The sequence below is a fragment of the Natator depressus genome, chromosome 10 (genome assembly GCF_965152275.1).
Source record: "Natator depressus isolate rNatDep1 chromosome 10, rNatDep2.hap1, whole genome shotgun sequence".
Lineage (NCBI taxonomy): Eukaryota > Metazoa > Chordata > Testudines > Cheloniidae > Natator > Natator depressus.
Genome location: NC_134243.1, coordinates 16440824 through 16453128, shown reverse-complemented (window position 1 = coordinate 16453128; position 12305 = coordinate 16440824). Strand labels below are relative to the sequence as shown.

Here is a 12305-nt window from a genome sequence, read left to right as displayed (position 1 = left end):
ATTAGGAGAGAAGCAGCACTGATAATTCTGGTATCCCCATTCCGATCAAAGAGGCTTTGGTTCTACAATCTCCTTGATATGGTACAAAGACCTGCCACCTGATTTCCATTCACAAGGGATATGCTATTACAAGGGCCAATCAGAATTCAGACAGTCTGAGACCAGCTGCCTGGTTCTTGAACCAGAGCCTCTTAAGCCAAAGAGGTTATTCAGAGATCTAATACTCACAATTTTCATTTCCAGAAATAAATCTACTAACTCAGCCTATTCAAGGGCCTGGTTGAGTTTTAATTATTGGGGCTAGCACCATGGTTTCATCCCCACATCTGCAGACTACAGACCCTCTAATTTCTTCAAATGGATTCGGGTTAGGCCTGACAGTTCAGACTCTCAAAAGGTCAAGTTGCTGTCTGTCTAGCATCTTTAGTGAAATGGACAGGTAGTGAATTTAATCTTACATAGATATCCTGCATTTTTCTGAGGAGAGCAGCATCTCTTCTACATCTTTCTTGTGTGCATAAAGGTTTATTATTTTTGGCTCTTAGCTGGTTGTCAGTGCCATTAGAAGCCCTCCATTTGAACAATTCATGAAGGGATCTCATTGCTTTCTAACCATTAAAATGGCCTTTTTGGATGACAATCATTTTTCTGGTTTCAGAGGGGGTACCATGTTAGTCTGTATCAGCCCCCCCCCCCCAAAAAAGCAGCTTTTGTGGGCTAAAACCCACTTCATCAGATGATGAAGTGGATTATAGCCCATGAAAGCTTATGCCTAAATAAAGTCATGTTTATGTGCAGGGTGTCCGAGTTAGCTCTTTTTCTGGAACTTCAGTACTGCATGTCATAAGGCTAAAGGGGTATGCAAACAGATTTTGACTTCAGACTAAAGATTAACTCCAGATTCCATAGAACACAGGGAATTGTTTTTCCATCCTTCTGTCCAGATCCATCACACTCCAGAGAGAAATTGTGGCATACTTTGGATGACTGCAGAGCTCTCAAAGTATATATTTACCACACAAATCAGGTCAGAAAGACAAATGCTTTGTTTGTGCTTTATTATCCAGTGTCAACGGGAAAGAGCCTCAAAATCATCCATTTTCAGGTGGCTGAGATATTGTATCTCAGAAGCATGCAAGTCAAAAAGCCTAACTTCATCTTCAAATATCAGAGCTCACTCCCTCAATGCTGTAGCAGTTTCACGTGCAGATAGATCATATGCCTCAGACAAGAAAATCTGTAAAGCAGTCACCTGGGTCATCTGGTCACACCACCTTCAGATGCTATACACTGGACATACAGTTGTCATCTGATGCTGCCTTCCGTAAGTGGGTGCTCCGGGCTGTAGTAGTCCAGTTTTTTTTATTAGGAAAATGTTATCTGTACTTAACTATATATAGTTCCCCCGTGCCACCAAGTGGACAACTGCTATAAAAATCCTAATGTCAGATCTGTGGACCTCATTATGAATAAGAATAGGAAAATGTATCTGCCTTACCTGAAAATTTCCTTTCTTGGGGTCATGAGGTTCACAGATCCAACCCGCCCTGAATGGACTGTTAATTGGGAAAAGACATTGAGTTATTAATTGGTGCTCAGTTGATTATTCATTGAATTGCTTGCTCTGGATGAGGATTGTTCTGTTTTGTCTTACTGCTTAAGTTCCCTTAGAGTGCTTAGTTTTTCCTAGGCTTTGGAAGTGTAGACTGGTGGTTTCTCAGAGGTGGAGCTACACCTCGGATATATTTGGTCTGCCTCCAAGGCTGTATAGAGTCCTAGTGTTATGGATCTATGGCCCTCATTACTCCAAGAAAGGAAATTTCCAGGTAAGACATGGATAAGAAAAATTTAAATAGATTTTATTAAGAAACAGCACAACTACATCTTAGCAGAAGGCATGCCGACTGCAGAGCACCTACTCCGGCTCATAGTGCCGAGGCTTTTTCTTTCCTGGTGACCCATAGCAGGTCCCTTAGCAGGAGAGTCAGCAAAGAAGTGCTAAGGTTTTCCTTCCTTCTCCTCTCCTGCAGCGTTGACCTGCTCTTAAGCACCCACACATGGCCAACTCGGCTCATAGTAGCCCATACTGAACCTCCCGTAAGGGACTTGCAACCTCTTGTTTTTGTGCAGAGAAGCACATCGCAGGGAGACATTTGTGCCTGTAAGGAGGGGCACTTGTCTCTCCACTTCTGACAGGGCAGGAGGCCATGCCTTCTCGCTGTTTCTCAAGCGAGGCGCAGCTCCCAGCTGGTGAGTTCACCTGGTGATTAATCCAAGTAGCAGTTAGTCCCTCTGCCCAATCCCTCAATCAGGACAGTGAGCAGTTAGCAGGCCTGGCCAACAATCAGCCCAGGCCTTAATTAGTCTTTCCACCCCAGTCCCTCAAGCAGGGCAATTCATAGTTTATGGCTGAGTCCGTGCGATACAGCCCAGTTCAGGGTGGGGAATTAGCTCTCAACTGGGAGCGACAGTAAATGCGCCTGGCGCCTTAGCTGTAGTGGGCACCAGACCAATTCAGGCCTCCTGGCCTCTGAGTGGGGAAGTGGCCACCCTTCACAGGTGGGGTGCTCAGGGTAGGGGGACACAGGCCCTCCCACTCCACTGCATCCCAGCCCAGGGCCCCATTAGTGGCAGGGTAGTTTGCCACTAGGTCAGCGGGGATCCGCCCACAACACGCTGGCCAGTTCACAATAATTCCACAGCCAAACCCTATTTGGCATCCTTAGGCTCCTTCCTACCCTCCCCAGTTTGGGGCACCTGGGTTCCGGGGTTGTCCTCGGTCTCTCTGGGGTAAACAGCCAATGGCAGCCCCAGGAGTTCATTGGAGTTGCTGGTCTCCAACAATTCAGGTAATTCTTCTGTCAGGTAGCCATCTCCTTCAGCTCCAGGACCCAGAAGCAAGGAAGAGGTGTCCTGCTCCTCTGGCAGCCCTTTCCCTACTGAGCTAGGAGGCTGGCCTTTTATAGTCCAGCTTCCTGTCCTGCCTTCTGCTTCCGGCGGGGCGGCTGCAGGTGGCCTGGTTCTGCCCACCAGGGGACAAGCTCCGGTCTTTCCCCTTCTGACAGGGCGGGAGGCCCCATCTCCTCACTACAGTGCCAAGGGAGCAGACAGATAAAGGAAACCAGTTATAACCAGTAAATGGAATACAATTTTTCAGACCCCACAAAAATGTTCAGACTACCTTTTTTTGGTGTTCGTTATAGGATTAACTTGGCTATGAAATTAAGTCCTGGTGTTTTGATGGCAGCTCTACGAGGCCTGAAAAAAAACCTAGAATTTGAGGTGGGTGGGGGTGCGGAAATAAGACTGAGAGATTTTAAATAAGCCTGAATTCTGAAAAGCAACTGAAGGGAGTATGAAAATTACTTAGAAAATTCAAGTGTATGCTCCTCACTGAAATAGACAGTTTTGGCAGGTACTTAATGTTAATAGATGTAAACCTGCTGTGTGTAAAAACTCAACTTTAACGGGTGGTACTCCACAAAGGAACCTCCATAATTAAAGCCATCACCCCTGACTTCTTTAGTATATCACATATTAAATTTGAAGTGGCTCTTACATACTATGGGGCTAATTATTTTAAAGTCAACTCCATTGTGATTGACTCTTCCATTTCTACAATGAACAGTGTTAAATATCAGAAATCATTACTTTTGTAGTATTGCTATTTACTCTAGCCCACTTTTCACTAGCTTCTTCCTTTGTCTAGCTGATTGGTCTGTTTTTGTCAAATATAGATTGTAAACTCTTCAGGGTAGGGATCATGTCTCTCTAATCTCAAAACACCACGTCAAACATTACAAAAGTGTTTATGATGAGCTGGGTTCCGAACTCTAAGGCAAAGGGTTATCTTTTGGCAAATCAGTTTCATTTATTTGAAGTTCTTTTTTAACTTCTGTGGCTTGTATTATTGATTCTAAGTATTTTAATTTTTAAAATATCTCTACCTTCTAAGTAGTCATTGTTTCAGCTGAAATGTGTGTTGTCCTGAAAGCTGTTTTATCTTTAGATTCCTCTTACCATAAAGCTTGCAGTTTGACAGTGTTTTTTAAAAAGAGTGACATAAGAAGAGAAATTTCAAAGATATATTCTCCATTCACTCTGACTTTCTGCTGTGAGCTGTTTTTTAAAGTGGAAAGAATATTGATTAAAGATTTGTTTTATTTCAAACCAAACTTATTTGTCATCCTATTAAGATACCATTGGAATTCTTACGTTGTAATAACACAACTTCTTGAGATTAAGACCAGGAGTTGGGGGATGAAGGGAAGAGACGGGATTGGGACAGGAACAGGTTTGAGAGGACAGGGCAAAAGGGGTCAAGTTTGGGGGTGGAGGTACGCAGAAGAGTGTGTGCCCACTACAGCACACTTGAACACCTTCTAATTTCCTCAACAAATGAGGTAGGGTTCTACAGACAAGTCTCCTTCACTGCACAAAGCTGATTGATTCCCAAAGCGGCTCCATCCAGTGCACTGAATGAGACAGGGGTCCTGTGAAAAAAATAGCATATGATACAGTTTTTAATTACCTGATCATAATGCATATGCACAAAGGTCCTGAATTAAGGTGATTCTCTGAGTAGCATCCCTATGGGTGCTCCACTTCAGGATGTCCGCATGCCCGTGTACTCGAGTGGAGATTTTCGTCAGCAGTGTCCATGTGCTCTAGATATGTTCTGATATGAGGGTGTATGTGGGGAGGGAAAGGCAGAGCTGCCGCCAGTTCCTACGCAATTGCCTGTGGCTTGAGATGGAACACCAGAGTGTCCTGTATTCCCTGTAAGCTGTGCGCTTGCATGGCCACCCAGGAGAAAGTCAAATGCTGCCCAGCTGATTAGCAGAGCGCGCACAGCCAGCAGCATGTGTTCAGGTGCCCCTCCCCCCATGTTGCTCTGTCATGCGGGACCCTCCTACTGGCTGTGGGGGGAGGGGCGTGCTGATGTCAGGGTGTCCCGCTTCCCCCACCCCTGTACCCCATCTCCACAGAGCAGGGGGGACAGCCTGGCTCAGGACTTGGAGCTGCTGCGGTGAACAGTGAGTGAATGAGTGCCTACAGTGCACTGTTTCTGAGATTTCCCCAGCAGCCAGCACGCACGCGCGTGTGTACACACACACACACACACACACACACACAGAGTCTCTTTCACACACACCTCCCAACACATAATAGTATTATTGTTGTTGTTATTTCTTGGTACTTCCTGCAATGCACATATGTTCTCTGTAATTTTATTCTTTCAAAGTGTGTTACTTTAGCATTTTGACTGGTCTATGCATTTCATAATTTTTATTTCTCTTACACTTAAATTTAATTCTTTGAGTAGCAAGTTCTAAAATGCCTAACCTGTACTGGCTGGAGTAATTATCCCTATGGTAACTTTAAAAATATATATATTATATGTAGGTTTTTTGTTTCTACTGGTGGTGCACATCCGCACATACCTTGGTGCATATAACAAAATGTATTCCGCACATGGCGGAAAAAATTTGAAGGAACATTGATAGTGTCCATTAGCTAGCCATGGAGCTTACTACCTGTCTTATATTTTCTTTTAGTAATTACTATTATTTATTTTTCTGTTATTTAGCTCAGCTTGTGCTCTGGGGAGAGGGTGTTCCCCCTTCCTTCCTTTCGTTTGCCTGATCTAGGCCTTTGTTTTTTCTCAGGCCTCGACCACAGCGTCAAGTAACAGGTTATATCCTGGGTCCTTGGCTTCAGACCCTGCCGTAGGTCTTTTTCCTGCAGCAATGGACACTCAAATTGTCTCTGCTTCTTAGGAGAGACTCATATCCCCTCCAAATGTAAGATCAGCTCAGGATTTAAAAGTAGGTATAAGAAATTGAGGGAGAACAGGCTAAAGCTCCTGTTGATGGAGCATCCCCTGAGACCCACAGGAATCCAAATCATAATCAGGTTAATTTGCTCAGAAAGCCCCACTGGCTGTCACCACTGCTGCAGTTAGCCAAGACTGTGGGAGGCCTCTCAGAACTGCCTATACCATAAAAAAAAAGAGCTTCTGTTCCCCAGAAAATAAGAGGAGAAAGTCACCCATAACTTCTCATTTCTGGCTCCACCCCAGAGCCTGCACCCCCAGCCAGAGCCCGCACCCCCTCCAATATACCAACCCCGAATTTTGTGAGCATTCATGGCCCACCATACAATTTCCATACCCAGATGTGGCCCCCGGGACAAAAAGTTTGCCCACCCCTGCTCTATTGACTTTTGAATATCAATTACTAAGTTAAATATTGTCCTCTTTTAGTTTGAGAGACAGATTCTAGTACAGGCAAGTGCTTTGTGAGCTGCTTCACATGTCTAGTGCAGTGGTTCTCAACCTTTTTTCATTTGCGGACCCCTAAAAATTTTTGAATGGAGGTGTGTACCTCTTTGCAAATTTTTGTATGGAAGTGCAGACCCCTTTGGAAATCTATTGTCTGTATATATAATGGAATTCTGTTGAGTCAGTTTTCAGTCTAAGTCTTTCACAGATCACTTAGACGTAATCCGCAGACCCCCAGGGGTCCACAGACTACAGGTTGAGAACCATTGTGATAGTGCATGTCAGTCCTCACATGAAATGCAGCTGCATGAAGACTACATGAAATGTAGTCTTGGTCTAAGTATGCTAAATTAGCCTATTGTGTTATACACAAATACTTGAGCAACAGTTTGAAGTCACTGCACGTATGACCTAAACTAGAATTTAAAGGCTATTCTATAAAAACACACCAACAAATCTTTTCTCCAGCGATGAGCCATGAACTTTAGCATTCATAGTTTTATGAAGAGACATTTGAGGTCTAAAGAGATGCAAAGAATGTCTGCCTAGAATACACATAAGGCTCATAGAGAGTGGGGGATTTTTTCAACATTCGTATGTAAAGAAACAGACAGGAAGCAATAAATCTGGACAAACTGAAGCTTTCTAAGTGTATTAAAGCAGGTATAGATAATGTAAATGTAACTTTCCTCAGTGCTGTACAAACCCATCACTGGCTCATCTAGAGGGACGAGAGCTCTTGTCCAGTTTGTGAGCTGAGTGGGAATGGGGAACTGCTGGTTTTAACTCTGGAGGCTGAGGAAGCATAGCAGCTGGAGCCCACACGTTTTCCACAGGATGGGAAGGTGAGGTAAGGAGTAGAGCTTCTCTGGAGCCACTGCTCTTTCCACCACCTGGGAGTGGAGTGGTGTAGAGAACTTTGGTACAGGACTTTCTGTACTCTACACAGGAGTAAGGCCCAGCATTAATTGATTGATTGATTGGCAGGAGGGAGGAGCTTGCATTAATTACTCTTATTCAGGTGGAGGCAGAATTGATTGGGGGTTAAATTGATTTTTGAGGTGGCTAGGTTTTAGAATTGATTTACGAAGACGGGAAGATGATTTGGTGCAAGTTAGGCTTAGTTTTTGTGGGAGCAATGCACGTTTGTTTGGGGTTTTTGTTTTTCTTCACCCAAAGTAGTAGGCTTAGTTGTTGGGTCAGTGGGTATTGGAAATTCTTAAAGTTAAATCACAACGAATAATTGTATTTCAAGATAAAGCATAAAAGTTGATTTGCAGAAGCAAAGAAAGCCTAATAGTTGCCTTGTATGACTCTACCACTTAAAATTCTGTATCTGCCCAATACTATTTTTCACCTATTTATATAGTCTTAAATACAGCGTCAGAACAATCATGAAGAAAATCTTTTTATCATGAAGAAAACCATGTTGCTTCACAGAAAAGCCATGTCAGGACATGATTTTATGCCTTGGTCAAGATCTTGGTATCCTGCAGACTCTCATGATCAATACTAAATAGATTATTTATGCCATAAGCACTTACAGAAAAACAAAGGATGTCAGCAGAGCTAGACAATATTGGATGCTGTGTCGTGGATTTGGGTAAAAATGTATTGCAAGGAATGTCAGCCCATAATAGTATCTGAAGGAGTGAAATCACTTATGTAATTTTAATAAGTAGCTTTTATAGTGACTGGTATTTTTTTGTGTCCACGCAAAGTGATGTGTTGTAAGCAACACCATCCATGCATATTTATATAACTGTGCAAGGGAAATAAAAAAAATCAATTGTTTGGTGCTCTGTATTTGTGTAGTCTGAACTTCGAGCCCTTTACAGAGGAGGTTAGATTTCAACAGAATGTTTTATTTATGCTCTAGGCTGAGTGTCTCAGCATTTAGAAAACAATGGTTTATTTTAATTAATCTAAAGGAAACTAGTGGCACACAACTGTGTTTTCTATTGTTATCAAAATATGTACAGAAAATGTGTAAAGGATTTGTATGGCAGAATAGGAGAGGGCAACTACATTTGGGGAAAAGGGAACTCTTTAAGAATGGAAAGTGAGTTTCTTCAATGTTGAACGTTAGTCTACATTGACTTTTAGGGGGAATGACTACCTGTAAAATGCTCTGAGGCATGATGATCAGATTAATGAATGGTGGAAGAATGTGTCCTCCAAAATTCATCTTTCTTTAACAGTGATTCTTGCTCTTGTGAACATAGTTCAAATGATTAATAAACTGGGGGCGAGGAATGAACTTTGTGCCATTGCATACTGACAGGAACTTCAGTCTTTGTTTCACCTTCCTCTGGAACAGAGAGCAGGGATCTGTTAAGATCAGGGTATGTCCCACATGATCAGTTTCCTGTGAGTTAAGCATTGGTGGACCTCAGACCATGTTTTGTTCTGTACTAACAACAGAAGGATATTTGTTCACTCTTTTCAGTATTTGCCGTACAAACTGGCAAACATTTTGACTTTCAACAAGATGCTAACTTGATTTTGTTTGTTTGTTTTGCAGTGATCCTATTCTGCATGGCAGCCCTAATATTTCCAATAGGATTTTACATCAATGAAGTTGGAGGTCAACCATATAAATTACCCAACAACACAGTGGTTGGGTCCTCATACGTACTGTTTGTCTTATCAATTTTCTTTACAATAGTGGGACTTCTATTTGCCGGCAAAGTTTGTTTACCTGGCTGATGAATATCTGAACTGCATGAGTTTGTGTCAGAGGAGAGCAAGATATCGGAGTTGCATTCTCAGGAGAAAGCCTAGATCAGACTATCAAATGCTTACTGAAAAGAGGAATGCTTTGACTTGTTCTTACTATGCACTTTGGATTTAAAAAAAAAAAGAGAGAGAGAGCCTTTCCCATAACCAAATACAGACATCGTTGACTAATCTCCTGAGCATATTAATGCAGTCAGGTCTGCACTGTGATAGGGACTAGTGAAGAAGAATGCTTTACACTGAGAAGCATATTGCCCCATGTTACTGTATCTGTTTTTAATGTCTAACCATTTGAAAATCAAAGTATTTATGAACCTTGTGGTAGACCAGAGGGTTGCAAAGGAGTTCAAGTGAGGCTGGCCTCACAATTTAGGAGAGTAGCATTTTACATCTTCTTTCTGATGGGCAAAGCCTTTGGCACCAAAATGAATCCATCTTGCATTACTGCACCAAGAAGCCAATAGATCAAAATATGTTCTTTACAATGTATGTAACAAAAAAAAGACATACATTCCCCTTCAGCTGTAGAAAAACACTAAGAAACTTTTTTTTTGTTTGGGGGGGGGGGTCTTTATATTTATATACATATATATATATATTTTGCTGATGCAGTATACTCTGTGTATGTGTGTATATATATATGTATGTATATGTGTGTATATATACACACAAACAGTTCCTGGAAGATAACTCAGAATGCTTTGCTAGCAGAACACTGTGGTGTGCAAAACTAGAACTCAATAGAAAAAAGCCATTTCTCTGAAGGCCACATACCTGAGAGTCTTCAGTTTACCTCATTCTTTGTAGCAGCCCTTGATTTTAACAGGTTTTTGTAACAGGTACAAACAATCCCATGCCTTTCTAGGTGCAATTTTAAGTTAAGCTAAAATTCTTTGTATGGTAATTTATTTGTATATGAGGGTAGAAGGTGAGATCACGTCATACCTTAAAGTTAAAATCCTAATTTTGGGAAATGGACACTATTTAAATTATTAGCAACTGTTGTACAGGGAGTCTCTTTTCTACTGCTTTGTTTGTTACATTAACAATGAATTTATTTATACATGTTCAAGCACAGCAATTTACCATAGGTAAATTTTTCTAATGCATATAACATTCAGTGTTTAGGTCAACCTGTAAAAATACTGTTCTGTAGTAAAGTTGGATGAATTTATTTTCACTTGTGAGTATTAGGTTAATTCATCTTCTTTACCAAAAAATGAGCAATATAACTGTTTTTAATGTCCATATGCCTTGTTTACTAAAGTTGAAGATAAAAATGTGGACATAAGGACCACCTGAATTCAGAGTGTAAGTTTTCCCCTGAAATCAATGTTCTTTAAATACAAGAACTGCATAAACCTTGGATCCATGGATAGTGCTATATACTTCAATATTCACTTAAAATCTGACCTTTATTAGCACAAAACTTAGATTGATGTGTCAGGAAGCTTGCTTGCAGGATCAAGCCCTTATTCCCCAATGAATCTTTTTATGGGGAAGTATTGACAAACGTATCTCTTGACAACAAAGTGTCTGTCCAAATGTACTTATGAAAAGCGCTGCATTACTTAAACTTATGCTTTTATAAGGCATAAGTGAAACTGAGTGCATTTTTCTGTAAGAATGATAATATTGCTTCTGAAATGTATTTATATTTTGGAAAAAAAAACAGCTATCATGGCAGAAACAAGTGTTAGAAATGAGATACCTTATACAATTATATTGAACTGTGTGCCATTAGAAGTATTTTAGTGAGGAAAAATTACCTGATTGATGTTTTGGATCACTTTCTCTCAGTTGTAGAAAATATCAGTTCACTCACAAGCCGAAGGAAGCTTTCACATCAAAGTCTCTCTAAATTTTTCTGAAGTATAAGAATATACAGCCAGATTCTCATCTAGAACTGCTAGTTCAGATTTGATTGGTTTCTGATTTAGATTCTGATCTGGCAGTCATAGCTGCACAAGCAATCCAAAGCTTCACTGATATCAGTGGAGCTGTGTATATGGATGCAATCTGGGTGGATCCAATTGCAGGACAGGGGTCTAAATGTTTTCAACAGTATTATAAGACTGGTGGTATAGCCTGATATAATGTGTTAACAATGAATCATAGCTCACTAATTAATTTGATAAGCTAATAGCTTTTTTCCCCCTCAGAAATGTCAGTCTTATTGTAAATAGTTCCATAAAATATTTTAACTGGATCACAGACGTGGGGGCGGGGGAAGAGTTTCTCAGCTGCTAAGAATTTTCCCCCATGTTTACTTATTTCAGTTAGTGACATCCTGTATAATAATATTATTCATTTAAGCTTATATTTAAAATGTATTACCATTTAATTAAAAAAAAAACACTTATCGTGAAGCATATCCAGTCCACGAATGGCTGGCTGGAACCTTAGTGGGTAGCCAATCCTATGAATCATTGAAAGACAGCATAGCTTCAGCTAGCAGACTGTTTTAGTTAATATTTGGGCATTTCAGTCTACAACTAGATGGATCCATTTGCATTAAAAATGTCCCTGTGAGTGAAAAGAGACAGCTGTCAATAGTTGCTTTTTAATAAGGTCACTAAGTACTATATAGTACAGTATTAATTTATAGCAGAAAATCATATCTTGTAAACTGTATATAAAACACTGTTCTATGGTGCAATCATTTGTCAAATTTATGTCTGTTTTGTTTTAAAGTTGTATGCATTCTTTTCATACCTAAGAGCATCACTGTAAAATCTGCTGAATACTATTTATAGGTTTTATTTGCACAAGGATTAGTTTTTAAACTACAGGAAGTTCCTGTTGAACATGCCTAAACATCTGTAGACTTTCAACTCATTAAAGCAAATGCTTCAGTATGAATCTTCTCCAAAGGTGGTAACCCATGTTACATGTTGTTGTTTACATAAACTTTTCAGACTCTGCCAGCTGTTTTATATATTTTGAAGGACAGCTTATTCTATTATAAATCACAGCACACTCTTGTTTAATCTTCATTTCATTATCACCTGAAAGGTTTAATGTCACAGCATAATGCAATTTATGTATGCATTTTGTAGTTTTATTTGGTTAACCTCAAGTCCTAATCAGAAACTTAAAATACTTTAAAAAGGAAAATTGTAAATGTGTCTGTATAACGCTTCTTGAAGACAGAAGGAATAACTCACTAGAAGCTTTTTTAGTTTCTCTGTGGAGCAGTGTGTTTCTCCGAAAGCATTTACAAACCCATTCACCCTTTGACTTCCATTGCTGAGCGTCTAAGCATTTAACAACTGGTCCAAAG

General features: G+C 40.5%; 1 protein-coding gene across 1 annotated transcript in view; it reads left to right on the top strand.

Moving 5' to 3' along the window:
- Positions 1–9332, top strand: part of MOSMO (modulator of smoothened) — a 46218-nt gene extending 36886 nt beyond the window's left edge. The window contains exon 3 of the mRNA XM_074965315.1: positions 8808–9332. Within this exon, the coding sequence (XP_074821416.1) occupies positions 8808–8992 (185 nt within the window). The 3' untranslated portion in view covers positions 8993–9332. The remainder of the gene's footprint in view (positions 1–8807) is intronic.
- The last annotated feature ends 2973 nt before the right edge of the window (positions 9333–12305 follow it).